General features: G+C 51.9%; 5 protein-coding genes across 5 annotated transcripts; 3 read left to right on the forward strand and 2 right to left on the reverse strand.

Moving 5' to 3' along the window:
- Positions 1 to 1056: 1056 nt before the first annotated feature.
- On the reverse strand, positions 1057 to 2453 carry LAJ45_09365 (uncharacterized protein; the record flags this gene model as incomplete). Its single annotated transcript, XM_046118908.1, has 3 exons — positions 1057 to 1895; positions 1961 to 2274; positions 2359 to 2453. 3 exons carry the CDS (start codon positions 2451 to 2453, stop codon positions 1057 to 1059), a joined length of 1248 nt encoding a protein of 415 aa, XP_045967986.1.
- A 1654-nt stretch (positions 2454 to 4107) lies between these two features.
- LAJ45_09366 (uncharacterized protein) lies at positions 4108 to 5242 on the forward strand (the record flags this gene model as incomplete). The annotated part of the gene is made up of 3 exons (XM_046118909.1): positions 4108 to 4117; positions 4177 to 4328; positions 4565 to 5242. 3 exons carry the CDS (start codon positions 4108 to 4110, stop codon positions 5240 to 5242), a joined length of 840 nt encoding a protein of 279 aa, XP_045967987.1.
- A 2041-nt stretch (positions 5243 to 7283) lies between these two features.
- On the reverse strand, positions 7284 to 10447 carry LAJ45_09367 (uncharacterized protein; the record flags this gene model as incomplete). Its single annotated transcript, XM_046118910.1, has 2 exons — positions 7284 to 9337; positions 9391 to 10447. The coding sequence occupies 2 exons, from the start codon at positions 10445 to 10447 to the stop codon at positions 7284 to 7286; spliced, it is 3111 nt and encodes a 1036-aa protein (XP_045967988.1).
- Positions 9693 to 10214, forward strand: LAJ45_09368 (uncharacterized protein; the record flags this gene model as incomplete). Its single annotated transcript, XM_046118911.1, has 2 exons — positions 9693 to 9871; positions 9962 to 10214. 2 exons carry the CDS (start codon positions 9693 to 9695, stop codon positions 10212 to 10214), a joined length of 432 nt encoding a protein of 143 aa, XP_045967989.1.
- Positions 10448 to 13479: 3032 nt separating the features above from the next.
- Positions 13480 to 14072, forward strand: LAJ45_09369 (uncharacterized protein; the record flags this gene model as incomplete). Its single annotated transcript, XM_046118912.1, has 2 exons — positions 13480 to 13506; positions 13581 to 14072. The coding sequence occupies 2 exons, from the start codon at positions 13480 to 13482 to the stop codon at positions 14070 to 14072; spliced, it is 519 nt and encodes a 172-aa protein (XP_045967990.1).
- Positions 14073 to 15498: the final 1426 nt, after the last annotated feature.

Below are 15498 nucleotides of genomic sequence, written 5' to 3' on the forward strand. Positions count from 1 at the left end.
AGTAAATGAACAAATCAGGTCAATAAGCACTTGTAAGGTTAGCAATATCGAGTGATATTTCATGACTAAGGCATACATATACACATACACATACACATACACATACACACACACATGCGTATATACGCCTCATTGCCCCTCATTGTTTGCTTTTTCTCACTGTAAAATCAAGTCCCATGGCCACTTCCCTCTCCAATGAGTGAGTATCTTCGCAAAGCCTGGGTTCTAGCTTATGTAGCTGTATGTCGTTGTTCAATACGTGGGCACCAAATTAGCCGGTGTATTAGCCGGCCAGCGAATATTTGGAGTATCTATCCACAACCGGCCACTACATGTAAGTACCGATTTGCAATAATGAGCCTAGGATGATCCCTCGATCTGAATTTAGGCGAAATTTTTTTTTCTCGCGGGGCAAACCGTTGGAAAGCTGATTGTACCCTTCTCACTAGTAGAGCCCGCGTTGACTTGTGCGCTTCTGGCGAAGGCTTCCGTTTCTTTTCTTATTTGTTTATTTGATTTAGTGCAATATATATAATGGAAAACAGGATCCATCAAAGCCAAACTTTGAACCCTTCTTGCCCGAAAAACTCGGAATCTCCGCAGTACATCTCAGTAGCAAAAAAACACTAGAACACCCCTGTACAGTGCCAAGAAGGGGAAAGAAAGAAAAGTAAAGAACAATTGAAGAAGAAGCCCACGGATAGTACCTCGGTATAAAAAGAAAAAAAAGCCATATCCAAAATGCAAAAAAAAAGTGAAGAATAACATACAATGTAGAAAAGACCGAAAAGACCGACCGACCGAGTGACCCATTGAGGAACAAAGTGAATGGATACATAAAGACCGAGGCGCGCGACCACCCCTCTCTTCCTGCTGACCTGTAACTCGCAATGAATGAAAGCAATAAGTACTCCATGAAATTCATAATGTAAAATAGGAAAATCGTCATAGAAATAACATTAAACTCCCTGCGTCATATTTTCGACCCTTATTTGTCGCAAATTCCCCTTCCAGTCCTGCTCTCTCTCATTTTTTTTTTTACGCCAATGCGATTCTCTAGAAGGATTCTAGATCTTCATCGTCGTCATAAGTAACCTCAATGCGACTCCCGAGTGCCTCTCTTCCTTCTCTGATCATATCCTTCAACTTTTCGTTGAATCTTCTGATGCTCTCATCTGCCTCGTCCTCATCGTCGTCTTTTGGTAATCCGGCACCGAAGCTTCCACCATAACTGCTGCCGATAGATACAGCTCTACCACCAGAAATGCTACCTCCCGTCAATCGACGCCTCGAGGAGCGGGTGCTAGCTGATGATGCTGCCCGCCCAGGAGCGCCATCAAAGGTGAAAGCGGACTGCGGAGGCGCCGGATAGGCGCCGGGCGCTGCAACAGACGACGCTTGCGAATGCCTAGTTCTCACCACCGCAGGTCGTTTTGCCCGACTGCTCGCGGCAACAACTGGCCTAGCTGGCGGTCTCCGTGGGGTTGACGTGTTAGAAGCCGTGCTGTTCCTCCTGGCTCTCGAGGGAGCTGTATTTGTTGGATTTGTTTGTGTTACAGTGGCAGTGGCAGTGGTTGTTGAGGTTGCTGTGGTCGCATAGATGGTGGGTGAGTATGGAGGCGTGGTGTAAATGTTTGGCGCTGTGTAAGGGCGTGGAATCCTTGAGGCAGCATTCAGCGGGATATGGGTAGCAGTTGCGGGGCGCGAAGAAGCCGTGGACGCAACGGGGGTGGGAGACACCATGACCCAGCGGGATGACAGTCCACCAGTATGATCTTGTTTTGATTCCTCCTGCTGGACCACCTCTGGAGGGCAATATGTGGTTGATGGCGACGGAGCGGAAGCAAAGTAATTTTGTTGCATTCCCATACCGACGTTCCCAGCCCCCCTGATCCCTGCAATTGAAACTGGGGGTTGGAGTACCCCCCTGGCATTGTTTTCATATGGCGTTGAACCTCACGCTCGAATGCCATTTCTTCTTTCCCTTGAAGATTCTCCTCGACTCCTGAGTAGAAGGGGGTTTTGCTGATGCAAAACTCCCACACTCTACTCGCCACGCTTCCAACAACATCGATAATTCGCCGTTTGGCAGCTGGACGACCATCATCCCCGGCCATCTCTACACGTTTCCCTCTCGGGCTGTCTTCAGCATCGTCATCTGCTAGGCCTCGTTTCCGGCTTCCAGCCAATGAAGTACGGAAAGCAGTATCGGAGTAGAGAGAGTTGCGCATGACGTCCTCATCAGAATCGTAGTTATTGGTATTACTATAGCTACTTGGGGGGGTATCAGCGGGCCTCCTCTGCTGGAGACGTTTTCTTGTTGGAGCAAGAGTTGGGGATGGGGACTGGGCGGAGTACTGCGTCTGAGCCGGAGGAGAGTAAAGAAACGAATGATGTTTTGGGTAGCTCGGTAACGAAGCGGGGATAGCGGGGAGAAATGATGAACCAGGCATGTTGTTAGCGGACGAAGAGGAAGAAGAGGATTGGAATGGGTTTGGCGGTATCATCTGAGGGGGGGTGGGTTTGATAATTGACTCGATGCGTTGTGCGTTGGCTGATCGATGGGGGTATACAATACAATGTGTAGGTAAGCTATCAGGGGGGGGGGGGGGGTTGTGGAGATGTGAGACTTGGGTGCAGGTTAGCGAGCGAGGAGGGGGGGAGTAATTAGTGACAAAGCAAGCAGGGACAGCTGTAGAGTAGCAGCTGCAATAATAACTAACAACACCACGCAGGGCAGCCAAGCAGTCAACAGCACTGCAGTGAGTAGTGAACCGGGTAGAGTGGCTCGAAGTCGGGTAACAGAGGGTTGAGGCTCAAAACCAGGGAAGAGAGGGGGTGTGAGGGATCGATCGAGGAAGAAAGGAAGCTAGCTGACGAGGGAACAACGAATAATAAGCTAAATGTATTAAAGATAGAGAGCAGAGAGTGACTGTCCAGAGCTTGCAGTTGAACCTCTGTACTCAACAACAACAACGAGCTGCTGCTGCACAGTGTGAGGGGCTCTAAGTAGCTGGGGGAAGACTTAAACGACGATGGTGGTCAGTCGTGACAAGCCGAAAGACTTTTTTCTTTTGCCGAACTGGTTGCGCTAGGCAACGCAGCATTTGACTCTTGCCATAAATGGTCCAAAAACCCGAGATCACGTGATAGCAACACTCATTCCCAAGCTAAGCCATTCTCGGGCAGAATATTAAGAAGTAGAGCGAAATAGTAACAATAATCAAAGAGAGTTAGACCGAGCAGCGATTAGTAACGCAAGCTCAGGGGTGTTAGAACGGCTGAAATTTCCGCCTGGTGGCGTGTGCAGCTCTTGATTGATCCTAGGCGCTAATCCAATGCAGCAGCTTCAATGCCCTGTGAAGCACAGTACCCCTGCACCCGCAGATCATTGGCCAAGTATGTACGGGGTAAAAAGACAGGTGACGTAGTTTCTACGTTATCGTCGAACCATGTACCGCAGTAGGTAGACAATCGTGATTCGATTCACGATGGGGGCCCTCCCCGGGGATGTGGACAAAAGAGAGGTGAGAGACGAAAATCAGAGGGAAGGAGGAACAATGATCCTGTGGTCAAGGCTGAGACGAGGTGCTTCTGGGGGGTGCATTGATTCAAGGACAGAAACGGTAAACAAGCCCCAGGACTCGCTTGTAGCCCCCACAGCTCGACGCCACAGTCGAAATCAAGAAACAGCAGCCAAGGGGAACGGGATCTAACTGCTTGGGCCAAAATGAAGGGAGATCTTCCCCCGCATCCAGCTGTAGGTCCCCTCGCCTTGTATCGCAATTGGTCAATTGCCCATCGCTGTCCAACAGGTTTTCCACTTGCCGCGTGGCTGATCCAGTGCTATTTCCCCAGGCTTCCCTGAAGGTCTAGCCAAATGTTGCGGGGTACAGATGGCTATCCTCCTTGTCCCCATACGTCATCCATAATACCAAGCCGTGTTTGTGGAGTATTAAAACCACCACAGATCCCCTTTCTTTCTTCTTCTGGACACCTTCATCTCTCTCCTGCGTGTGTGACGAAGAAACTGCGAGGAAAGATAATTGAACACCAGTGACAGCAGCAACAGCATCAACAACAGCATCAACAACAGCAATAACAGTCATGGGTCCCAGTAATTCTTCCCTCTACCAATTTAAGTCGTGATTGATGCTAACGTTGGTGTATTTGCAGCCAATCCATTCTCTCGTGATCCTGATGCTCAGCATAACATTCTGGCGTACAAAATCTTCACCCTGATATCTTTCCTACTGTCCTTCGTCACAGCCATTGTCTACACCCATAGCCCGCCACTGGATGGAAGCTATACCAATGGAACCATCTTTGTAAGCTACCCTTTTATCCAAACGTGAGCGTGACGGAGGCACCTATGTAGTATGAACTGCTGTGGGATCACGGGAAGCTCGTACTATGGATAACCTTCTTCCGTTTCAAATGTTGTGACGAGCAGAAATCTCTGTAGTTGGAGGCACTGCTCGATCACGAGCCTTAGCTGTGGCCGTTGATCTCTTCATTACATAACCTTGAAGCCATTTGCTAATTTTTGTCTTTTTGTGTTTAGGGAATTTCGAATCTCCACGTGACTCCTTTCACCCAATCTCACGTCTTCGTATCCATCTACTGGATTGTCCTTTACATCCTCCAAGTCGGCTACATCTGGCATCTTTTCTCCGGAAATGAAGCCCACGTTAAGGCTGCAGCCTCGGTTGGCTCACACTTTATCCTTTTCAACCTCCTTCACTTTGCCTGGATCATGCTGTGGTGCCGCTCGCACTTCTTCCTTTCCGAAGTGGTACAGGTGATTCAGTTCCTGCAGCTCACCGCCTTGTATCTCCGCCACTCGACCCTCCCCCGCTGGATCCACACCCCCGTTGTTGCCATGCCGTTGACCTTCACCTTTTTCCTCGTGGTGTGGAACGGTGCTGTGATGGTCCACTGCCACGACTTGATCTGCCGCATTCTTGCAAACATTGCCATCTGGGGAATCGTCGTCTACGCCGGCTTCTTCTTGGCTGTTTTCAAGGATTGGCACGTTGGCTTTGCAACCGCATTCTTGAGTGCCGGACTCGGTGTTGGTCAGTTCTTCACAAAGACCATTGCTCTCCAGTGGCCGTTTGCGTTCGCCATTATGAGCATTGTTTTCGTTTCTACATGCGCCGTTGCTTTTCCAGAGGTCTTTGGTGCTAGCGAGGCAAGAGAGGGCGGCGAGAGAGCTCCACTTCTCCGTGAGGATGCTTAAGTTAATTCGGCCTTGTAACTACTCGATGTGTGGAGTAAACAAACGTTGGATTGGAGGAGCGTTATTTTCTTTGAGATAATATCACTTTCCTTGTGTCGTTCTCTTCTTACTATGATTTTGTGTTTGGTGGTGCTTTGCGAGATGAGTTTACGATTTTTATCAGGATTGTGTTTTTTTTCCATACTCAAACAGTTTTTGATTTCTCTTTAATGGCATGCGCATCGGATCATGGATTGGTTTAGGTAGTTTTTTTCTTTTCAAATTTGGGTTCTTGGGAGGAGTCTTGACACTGTTTGCGTATCTAGCTCATGGAATTGCATATCTTTCGAACACATTTCTGTCTCGTGTGGGGTCGATGGTACTTGGTGATACTAGGCATAGAAGCAGGAACCACATCCGAGCGTCAAGAAAAATGTGCCTACGCTAGAGTAGATAATCGTTAAACATGGGATCTACATAGGACGTTGTGTCGAAGGTGCAGACCGTGATAGAACTAGGGAAATATTAAACTCTGATCCTGTTGATCACAGCCCCGCTGGTTCTAGCATATGTATCCCCGTATCTTTTTTTTCTTTTCAAAAAAGAGAAACGCCACTGAGCCTAAACGCTCCATGAGAGAAAGGATATTAATTGCGGGACGGTAGATGTAGGTATTTACATATAAGCAGTCTCTGGACGTCAATATCTATCTACTGCGCCAAAAAGCCTCCGGGCCATGTAACCAGACCTAGCCGAGAAAGAGGGGAAGATCAGCTATCTCTACGTATGTACTCTACACCAAAGAAACGTCCTCGGGAGAGAGAGATAAGCTATAATTAGATTCAGGTCATACATAACCCGAGGACTTTCTTTAAAAAAAATAACCCGAGGACTTTTCGACACCGCGAGTAGGTACATGTAGTTTTGGTGTAGCATCAATCATCCCTATCGCAGCTGCAATAAAAACCTCCCAGGTTTTTTTACGGGTAATCATGAGGCATCACTCGCTGTATAACATGACCAGCAGCAGAATTACTGGTATGGGAAACTTCTGTTGCAGATCGATGCCATGCAGCACTGGTGCTCTCGGTGAGGAGGTGACACAAGGGGGGGGGGGGGGGGGGGGGGGGGCAATAAAGGGAGGAGGAGAGAGGATCATTGATATTCATTGTTTCCCATTACGATTACTGACTGTACTAAGGCGTTAACCTCACTGCAACTGCCCCCCCCCCCCCCGGCCACGATTACTCTTCCATGGCCACTCCTCAGCCGTAGTAGGCCAAAACTGCCTACCCACTTTGCTCCGAATTATTCGACTCCAGCCCCGGTCTTATCCTATCCTACAAAACAATTGCCCCCCCCCCCCAAAACCTCCCTCCTCCATGACAGCATCAAACTAGACCGATTTATTCATTTATTTCTCTACCCCCTCTACCCCTTCCCCTCCCTAACCCAACCCCGACTTCAGCAGCGGCGTGCGTAGAAAGATAGACAAATGGAATATAGTAACAAAGGAAAAAACAACAACTAAGAAAATAACACAAGAAAATGATAATAATAATAATAACTCCAATGGTAGAAAAAAACACTAATCCTCCCAATCCCCCCCCCCCCCACCACCCATCCCCATCCTACCCCCGTGCGTGACTGACTGGCTGACTGACTAGCCCGCCCCAAAACGGTTCTTTCTACTAAAACCCGCCTGCCCGCCGTGAAGAAAGCAAAACTGGGTGAGTATTGTAAAAAAAGTAGTTTATGAATTATTCCCCCCCCGGCCCAAATCCTAAAACAACAAGAACGGCCAAGAGGCTAGGGGTGTTTCTAATTCCAATGGACCGACAAAAAGAGAATCGATAGGGACAGAGGAAAGGGAACAAAAAAAAGGGATACAAAAGAAAAAAGGCAGAAGAAAAAAAAAATACCCCCCCACCGCTCCAATCCCTATTCCAATGAATCAAAACGCCCTTTGCCCTGCCCTCCCCCCCCTCCTTCCCTACACTTCCCATTTTTCCTTCTCCCACGGGTTTCTCCCTATCCAGTACAATTACACATTAACCTACCCCTACCCCGTCCTACCCATAAACCCTGCAGGACCCGGCTCCGGCCCCGTCGCAGAAAACTTAATATCCCCACCCCGATACGTTCGATCCACAGCCTGCGTCCCCGTCTGCAGCGGCGGCGTCACCATCTTCGTCTCCTTCTCCGCCGCTTGCCCGCCGCCGTGGAAATTCCCCTGCCCGCTCATCTTGTCCAGGCCGTTGACCTGCGCCCTCACCGACCCCGCGCCAGACACGGAGCGTGCGCGCGCCATCCCGCCGCCGTTTGGCATCGCCGCTGAAGGCGACCTTGCGCTGCCGGTTGTGGTGGTGGTGGGCGACTTCTTTGCTGCGCGGGAGAGACGCTTCTTTTCGGCTTCGAGCTTGCGCTCGAGTTCCTCCTTCTGGCGCTCCATGCGTAGGATCTCCTCCTCTTTCTCGCGGTTCTTGTAGGTTATCTTGATTTTCGCAAACTTCTTGACGAGCTCGTCGCTGACCTCCTTCTTTGGTGCGACTGCGGCGCGCGGGGATGTGCTGCCAGAGCTGGCGGACGGGGAGGTGGAGCTGGTGCCGGTGGTGCGCGTGCCGTCGAATGTTGTGAGCGATGCTTTGCGCAGCAGTACAGGTGGTGATCGCTGGCCAGCGCTATTCCCGACGACGGAGGATTTCCGTGCGAGGGGTCTGGGGGCAGCGACGACTACGGGGCTGGCGCTGGCGGAGACGACGCGGCGGCCGGTGGCGATGGGGATTGGCTCGAGGTCTCGTGGTGGGAGGGGGGTTGTGCCGCGGGTGCTCATTGCCCGTGAGGGGGCGCGGGAGGGGGCGCGGCTGGAGGCGGTGCTGACGGCCCCGCCGGTTGTGGTCCGTCTGCGTCGGACGTCGAGGGGGGCGGCGGCGTCGGGGGTTTTGGCCTTGCGGTCGCGGAGGACGCGGGTGCTGGAGTCGGGGACGACGGCGACGGAGTGGCGCTTGTTTTTGGACGATTTAGAGAGGGGTGGGATTTCGACGGATTCTTGGAACTCGGGGATGATCTTGCGGCTGAGTTCGAAGGCGCGGACTTCCCATGGGATGACGGGTGGTGGGAGCGGGGGGCTGTTTCCGGTGCCGGCGCTGCTTACGACGCGGCGTGGAGTCTCGGAGCGGGCGATGGAGGCGGTGGTGGCGGATAGGTATGATGTTGAAGGTTTGTCGGTGACTACCTTTTTGAAAGTCATCTTCTCGTAGTATCTCTCCAGTTCTCCAATGCTCTCTGAGCCCCACCATTCTGGGTCCCAGCCACGGTCCGCAGATGAGGGCCTGGTGGCATACGGTTCTGGAACAGGCAGTAGACCAGTTGTTGGCGGGACAAACCCGCTCACAGTCGTTGGCGAAGGACATGCCAGACCTGCTAAATGGGCCATAATACCCGTAATCAGTGCTCTATCTGAATATCCACCTTCAAGAACACTCAACACTCGTCCTTCACAATACTGCTCCGCAAGGGCCAGTGCGTCAGACGTGAACCTTGCGTAGAAGCTCGTAGGCACATTGACGGCATGCCGCTGCATGCCCGAACTCTCATGCTCACTGGCATCGAATCCCGCCGAAATGAAGACACCCGCTTTGTACTCTCTGCCATTCTTCTTCGGCTTTGAGACTGACGCTTCAGCCAAGAACTCACGCGCCTTGGCAATCACAGAGTAGTACTTGTTCTCGTACAGCTCCCAGAACTCCTCGACGCTGTTGTAGGGCTTGAGGTGGATGTTGTGGATAAACTGGCCGTGCGCCTCGATGTTCAGACTGGCGTTCTTGACCTTGTCCATGTCGCCGTCCTCGCAGGGGTACGAGTTGATGTCGTGCAGTGAGAAATACCCAATATTTGGAACGTGGATTCCGGCGGTCTTCTTGGTCGATGCATTGCCGGAGTTGGCGATGTTGTTGAGTGTCCACGCGATAGACTGCGAGCCGTCGCCGTGGTGCAGATCGAAATCTAGAATGACGGCGTGGGTCAAGCCGTGCTGTCGCGCAGCGTGGGCAATGGCGATATGCACATTATTCAACCAGCAGAACCCCGAAGGCTGCGTCTCAGCACAATGATGTCCTGTATCTCAAAATTAATATCACCACTTTCCTCTCCATGGCAGAAAATCATACCTGGAGGTCTAATGCACACAAACGCCCTCCTCACGCCACTCTGATCCTCCTCATCCATCTCATGCCCATCCAGCCCATTCGCACACCCAAACACAATATCCACGCCATCATACAGCGCGCCCAAGCACCCCTCCATATCCTCCCTGCTCTCCGCACACAGGTACAAATCGCCCTGATGCAAGTTCCTCGGCACCTCGCACTCGCCCTTGGCCAGCTTCTCCGCCGCCAGCCCACACATTGCGGCCAGCTCCTCCGGCCACGTCTTCTTCCCGCTCCGCCCGTCGCCGTGCGCATGCACCAGCATGACCTCCGGGTCCAGCAGCCCGCCCATGCGCACGCTCTTGCGCAGCGACAGTTTCGCCCGTCCGATGTGCGTCTGGGCGGCGGTGACGCCGAGCGTGGCGGCAGAGATGCGCTCAGGCCGCTCGACGATGCTGGCGAGGTCGGCCTTGGTGGTGTTGGGGCGCGAGTACTTGTGGCGGTAGCTGGTGTCGTGGAAGACGACGGTTGTTGGCGCTGTCAGGTGCTGGACTGGGATTCCCTCCTTGCGGTGCAGGGGGGGGATGTGCAGGGCTGGGTCGGGCGTGGCAACCGAGAGCGATCGTAGCGACATCATGCTGGAGCGGCGGCCGAGGCTGGTTCTGCTGTTGGGCACGAGCGGGGAGGTGAGCGTGGAGGGGGAGGTGCCGTCGGAGGTTAGTGAGGTGATTGAGGGCCGTTTCCTGATGTTGGGGGTTGAGGGTGCTCTGGAGAGGGTTCTGCGGGGGTGGGTGTCGGGCAGCGGGGATGAGGTTGTGGAGTCGCGGCCTGAGCCTGCACTATGACGGAGATCCATGCTGGACCGACGGGGGAGCAGCTGTGTGGCGTTTGCTGGTGCTGCTGCTGCTGGGGCTCCTGGCTGGAAAGGGGACGAGAGGGCTGTTTGCAGCGAGAGGGAGCTCAGGGATTCTGTCAGCTTGCGGGAAGGATCTGGCGTTGGTTGGTGCGAGGAGACGCTGCTGGTCCCGCTGAGTCTGCGGTGTCCCGAGGGCGTGGGAGCAGCAGAGCGGGAGGGCATTTTTAGGTGGTTGTTGTAGCAGCAATCAGCTCAGGCAGACAAGCAACGATAGCAGCAGCAGCAACAAAGGGATGTGAACAGGTTCTGGGGGGGGAGGAACTCTGTCCAAAGGGGGGAGAGAGGGGGAGGGAGGAGGAGGGAGGAGGGAGGAGGGGGAATTGAAGTAGGAGGAATGAATGAATGGACGGAGGGACGGAAGGACGGAAGATGATAAAGGATAAATTGAGTTGTAAGTGTTGGGGGTGGATATATTTTTTTTGTCCTATCTAATGTATGTATGTATGCAGCAGTATCAGGAATTGACAAATGATGTGATGGGCTGCGGAAGAATGCAATGCGTGTTGGATGATGAGATGGATGAATGGGGGAATCGAATCGATCAAACAAAACCACAACCACAGATCACGATGAAAGGGGGGGAGGGGGAGAGGGGGGGAGTGATGGGGGAGGTGACAGTACGTAGTGTGTGTGTGAGTGTGAGTGGGTTTGTGTGTTAGTGTAGTAGTAGGAGTAGAATAGATTAGAGCAGAGATGAGAGAGAGAGAGACGTTCAGACGTTTTGCTGTCTGTGATCTGATCAGAGCTCTTGACCTTCTTGTTGGTTGGTTGGGCGTGATAGCAGTAATAATAATTCCTTCTCTCAGGAAATTAACGACTTCTAATAATGAGAGGACGGGAAGGCTGATCATAAAGAGAAAAGCCTGTTTTTTGGTTTTTTGTCCCTTTGCTGGTCGCACACACCCAACACCCAGCACCCAGCACAGACCGACGACTGTACAAGCGACGACTTGGACATTAGAGTGCCCACATACCTCACTCACTCTCTCACTCATGTCTGATGTCTGCCTACCTGTCCGCAGCCGTCGTACCCATACCCCATACCCAGGTAACAGCCAGAGACACCCTACCTGTCAAATGATATTCAACCAGCATCGACCTACATATGACTGACTGACTGTGTGTAGCAGAAGTGCGTACTCTGAAGTACATGGTAAGAGCTAAGGCTGCCTACTGCTATATAAAACACCCCCCCCAAACCCCCGGGGCGGACCATCAAGCAGCATCTTCCAGAACGGATGAACGATCGATCACAGGCAAGGCATGAATACGTGTTTGAACCCGTGTAAGGATGCATTGAGATACATCTATTATGTACATAGCAGCTAGGCCTCATCCTTCAATCCTCGCATATATGGAATCAGTTAATAAATCGATCTTCCCCAGCTAGAAACTATATAACCTACATGTACTCTCTTTAGGTCTTCTCTACTCTTTCTACCGTGCAACAAAAAAAATAGCAGCCTCAATCTCTACGCGTCACTAGGGACCCCTACCCCTGCTCGTGCATAGGTCACGTTTGTGGGTGATTGTACTTCTGAGAGATAACCGCGTCTCGTCTCGGCTAGCTGCACTTTCAGACTCTCAGTGAACGGTCCAGCATGTGGTAGGTAGAGTACATGTAGGCAACGACGGGCGCCCTTGATCCTCCCTTGCCTTCTTTCCTCTCCTTCTGTGCTTCTGTGTTGAGTTGAACCACCACCATCATGCTATGTAGTCACAGTACCGTCATATCATACACACCATGCAGTTAAAACCGCACATCTTCAGGCAAACCAAACAAAACAAACCAAAAACAACCTCAGCACGTCCCCCAAAATTATCCCCCCCCCCCCACCCCCGGTCCGTCCACAGAAGCAAATTAGGCACGTGCACGCACGCAGCCAGACCCAATCGTGTGTCTACCTACATGTACCTACCTATCGGCGCAGTCCTCTACGGGCCGCCGATCACATCCCCGATCCCACAGTCCCAAATCAAACAGATGTCTCACACGCCTAGCTTCCCACAGAATGTCTCCGCCGTACTTACTAGCTAGCGCGCGTGTAGAGGAGAGTCGCTGCTGCTGCAGCTAGCTTCCCGCACCACCCACCACCCACCACTTCACTTTGCATGCCCGCCCGATTCCTCGGGGTGGACTACTTGTGTAGAGTAGAGTATATAGAGTATGTAGACTTGACACTGACTCTGACGTTGCGATGTCTGTCGCGGATTGATTGAGATGCCCTCGGACGAGTGTACAACAAGTGAGACTCTGGGGATCGATGGCTGGGGATGCTGTCACTCACTCACTCTGCGTGCTTGCTTGCTTGCTTGCTCCTGGATGCGTTGTATTGAGATCTCTACCGCTCCGGATCCGCCGGCAGACAATTATAATCTACTCTAACTCTACTATAGAGTATGTACAGCGACCGGAATGATCTATGGAAAAACGGGGGGTGAAATTGTATGGCGAAATATCTGTGCACCATGTAACTGTTTTCTCCATAGATCATTCCTATCGCTGTAGGTAAATACTTACCATACTTCCCTCCAGTTTGGTTCACGATTTGACCCCCTGAAACCCCTACTCTACCTAAGGGCCCAAACGTAATGTACCTAGCCCCAAAAGCCAAGACCCTAATCCGGCTCACAGCTTGTCACTCGAATGGCTCGCCAATGGGAATGAGCGTGAGGCCTAGTTGGGGACCTGCCTGTTTGTGGTCTAGCTAGCCAGTCACATAGTAAAAACTACATAGAGCTCTGCAGACAGTCTAGTCTAGACCTGTTTGGGGACCGTAATAATGGGTGGAATACCAGTAGCCAGTAGAGCAGCTGCAGAGGTGCAGTAGTAGGGTATTCGATTCCACATGCGTGGAGTGGGGATCAAAGTGAGGGAAGACCATGTCTTCCAAACTCGGTCCGTTTGAATTTATTCTTGTTTTGTTCCAACTTGCACTGGGCCGTGACGTCATACATCACTTCACCTCTCATGCCATCCATCTCCAATCACAACACCCCAACCTCGACGACCACTAAGGTCCAGCACAGCAACAACTCAATAGTAGACCAACAACCCCATATCTGATCACACCGCATCACTCACGTAGCACCAAAAAAAAGAAACCAATTATAAGCCACCCACCTCCACGCGAGCTGTCACTCACCCCAGGGTTCCAGGAGTCCGTTTGTTCCGCGGCACGGCCAGCTAGCTTATGCAGCGGCCGTTTGCAGTGCGGAAGGTACATAGATGCTAAGCTACAGTAGTTAGCTCACTGTATAATCTCCACCTCCACCTCCACCTCCGCGTCTATAGTATACTGGCAAACGAAACTCAAACAAAAACAACCAAACGAAAAACCCACAATCCTCGGTCCTCTCCATCTACATCCCTAATCTACAATCTCCAAACACACACACATCCGTCGAGATAGCAACACAACATGTTCCTCCCCACCGCCCTCCAATTCCTGCACTACCTACACCTCCTCTCCCCCACCTCCCCCCCACCTCCCTCTCCCCTACCACCCCCACCCACCCTTCCACCACCGCACCGCTCTCACCACCGCCGCAGAAACCACGCGCCTGCACCGAGACCCTCACCGTCACGCACACAGAGTGGTACCCACAAGCATACGCGGCCACAAGCCCGGCGGAGCAGGTTGTGGTCGTGGTGGAGGTGCCGATGCCGCTGAAAAAGGTGCAGGTGCAGATGGAGGAGGAGGTGCAGGTGCGCATGGAGGAGGTGGAGGTGCAGGTGGAGGAGGGGGCGGGGGCGGCGGTCGTTGAGGTGGAGGTGGAGGTGTAGGTGGTGTGGTGTTGGGGTGGTTGTTCTTCTTCATGGCCTTGTGGGCTGTGGTGTTCTCATTTCTTGATATGGTGCTGGGTGCGTGCGGTTGTTGAGTAATCATTTTTCTTGGATGGGTCTGGGCGGGTGGGTTTTTTATTTTTTATTTCTACCTTTTGGGTCTGGATGGGTTTGGTATGGTTTGGTATGGTATGGGCAAAACGGTATTCTTATCTGTATAATTACTTCCTTACGATATTGTTATCTGTGGGAGGTTTCTTTTATTGTTTCTCTTTTCACCTCCTGTTTTTCAATTGAGCTGGGTTTACTCATTATATGTTAGTACCGGAGGACGGGGGGGGGGGGTAGATGGTGGGTATTTGGCAAGGGGAGATATGTGTCGAGCTTGCGACCTGGCGGATTTTGGTAGTGGGTGTTCTAGTTGGGCTTATATGCTAGCTCAGATGAGAGACAGAAGACCAGCTGGAGCTAGCAATATATGAGTATCTACATAGACTATCGCTGGATTATCGTCAATAGTAGTGGCCGTGCCCTCTCCAACGATTTCTAAAGTTAAGCAGCATACCCACTAAACCATGTATTCTGTTCCGGTGTCCTTACCCCGCCCGCGTAAGGATTCAACACTACCGGCCATGAATTAGTAGAGCAGCCGTGAAGTGAGGCCTCTGTAGCTATCAATGCCATCCGTAAATTCCCAGAAGCTACATGTAGTTAGCTAAGACGAGACTCGACGCCCGTCCCAGACCATCCATCCACACTGCCAAGATTCACGGAGGGCCCGTCTATCCAGTGAGGAAAATCGTCTGTCTACCCCGTGTCTGCCATTTCGAGACGAGGTCCGCCGGGACAGTTTGGGAAGACTATACTGCATGTGATGCTGGCTGGCTATTAACAGGGCGCGTACTTGTAGGCATCTGTCCGCACCGGGAGCCCGGTGGTTATGTTTCCTAGTGAGTTGTTCCGATCCTCTATTACGTTCCAACTCGGTCAAACAGCGGGTTTTCAGGCCTTGCGATGGGTAGCGTGCCAGGTGTATGGTATTCGCTGGTTGATTATCGGCTGTTGAGGCTGTGGCATGGCATGCGGCGGGGGGGGGGGGGGGTTTCGGCTTGGTTGCGGGAGAGCCGTTTCGGTGCTAAATGGTAATAGAGAGATGTTGGATGGCTGTACTGGGGTCCCCAAGAGAACTTATGTCCATCCGGAGGGGAGTTGAGAACATAGATGTATCTAAACATCGATACGTGTCCGGTAATGGAGTAGAGTATAAGAAGCGAGGAGGGCTTCCCTTTATGCACTTTAGTCTCGGCCATCAACATGGCCATACAATCCACTGATATATACTTCAACCAGCATCGACCACACCACCCTTCCCAATATTCTAATCCAGGCAGAGATGACAGTCTGCAGCCTTATATAAGAGGCTCTA

This window comes from Morchella importuna (assembly GCF_003444635.1).
Source record: "Morchella importuna strain M04M26 chromosome Unknown Morimp01GS035, whole genome shotgun sequence".
Taxonomy (NCBI): Eukaryota; Fungi; Ascomycota; class Pezizomycetes; order Pezizales; family Morchellaceae; genus Morchella; species Morchella importuna.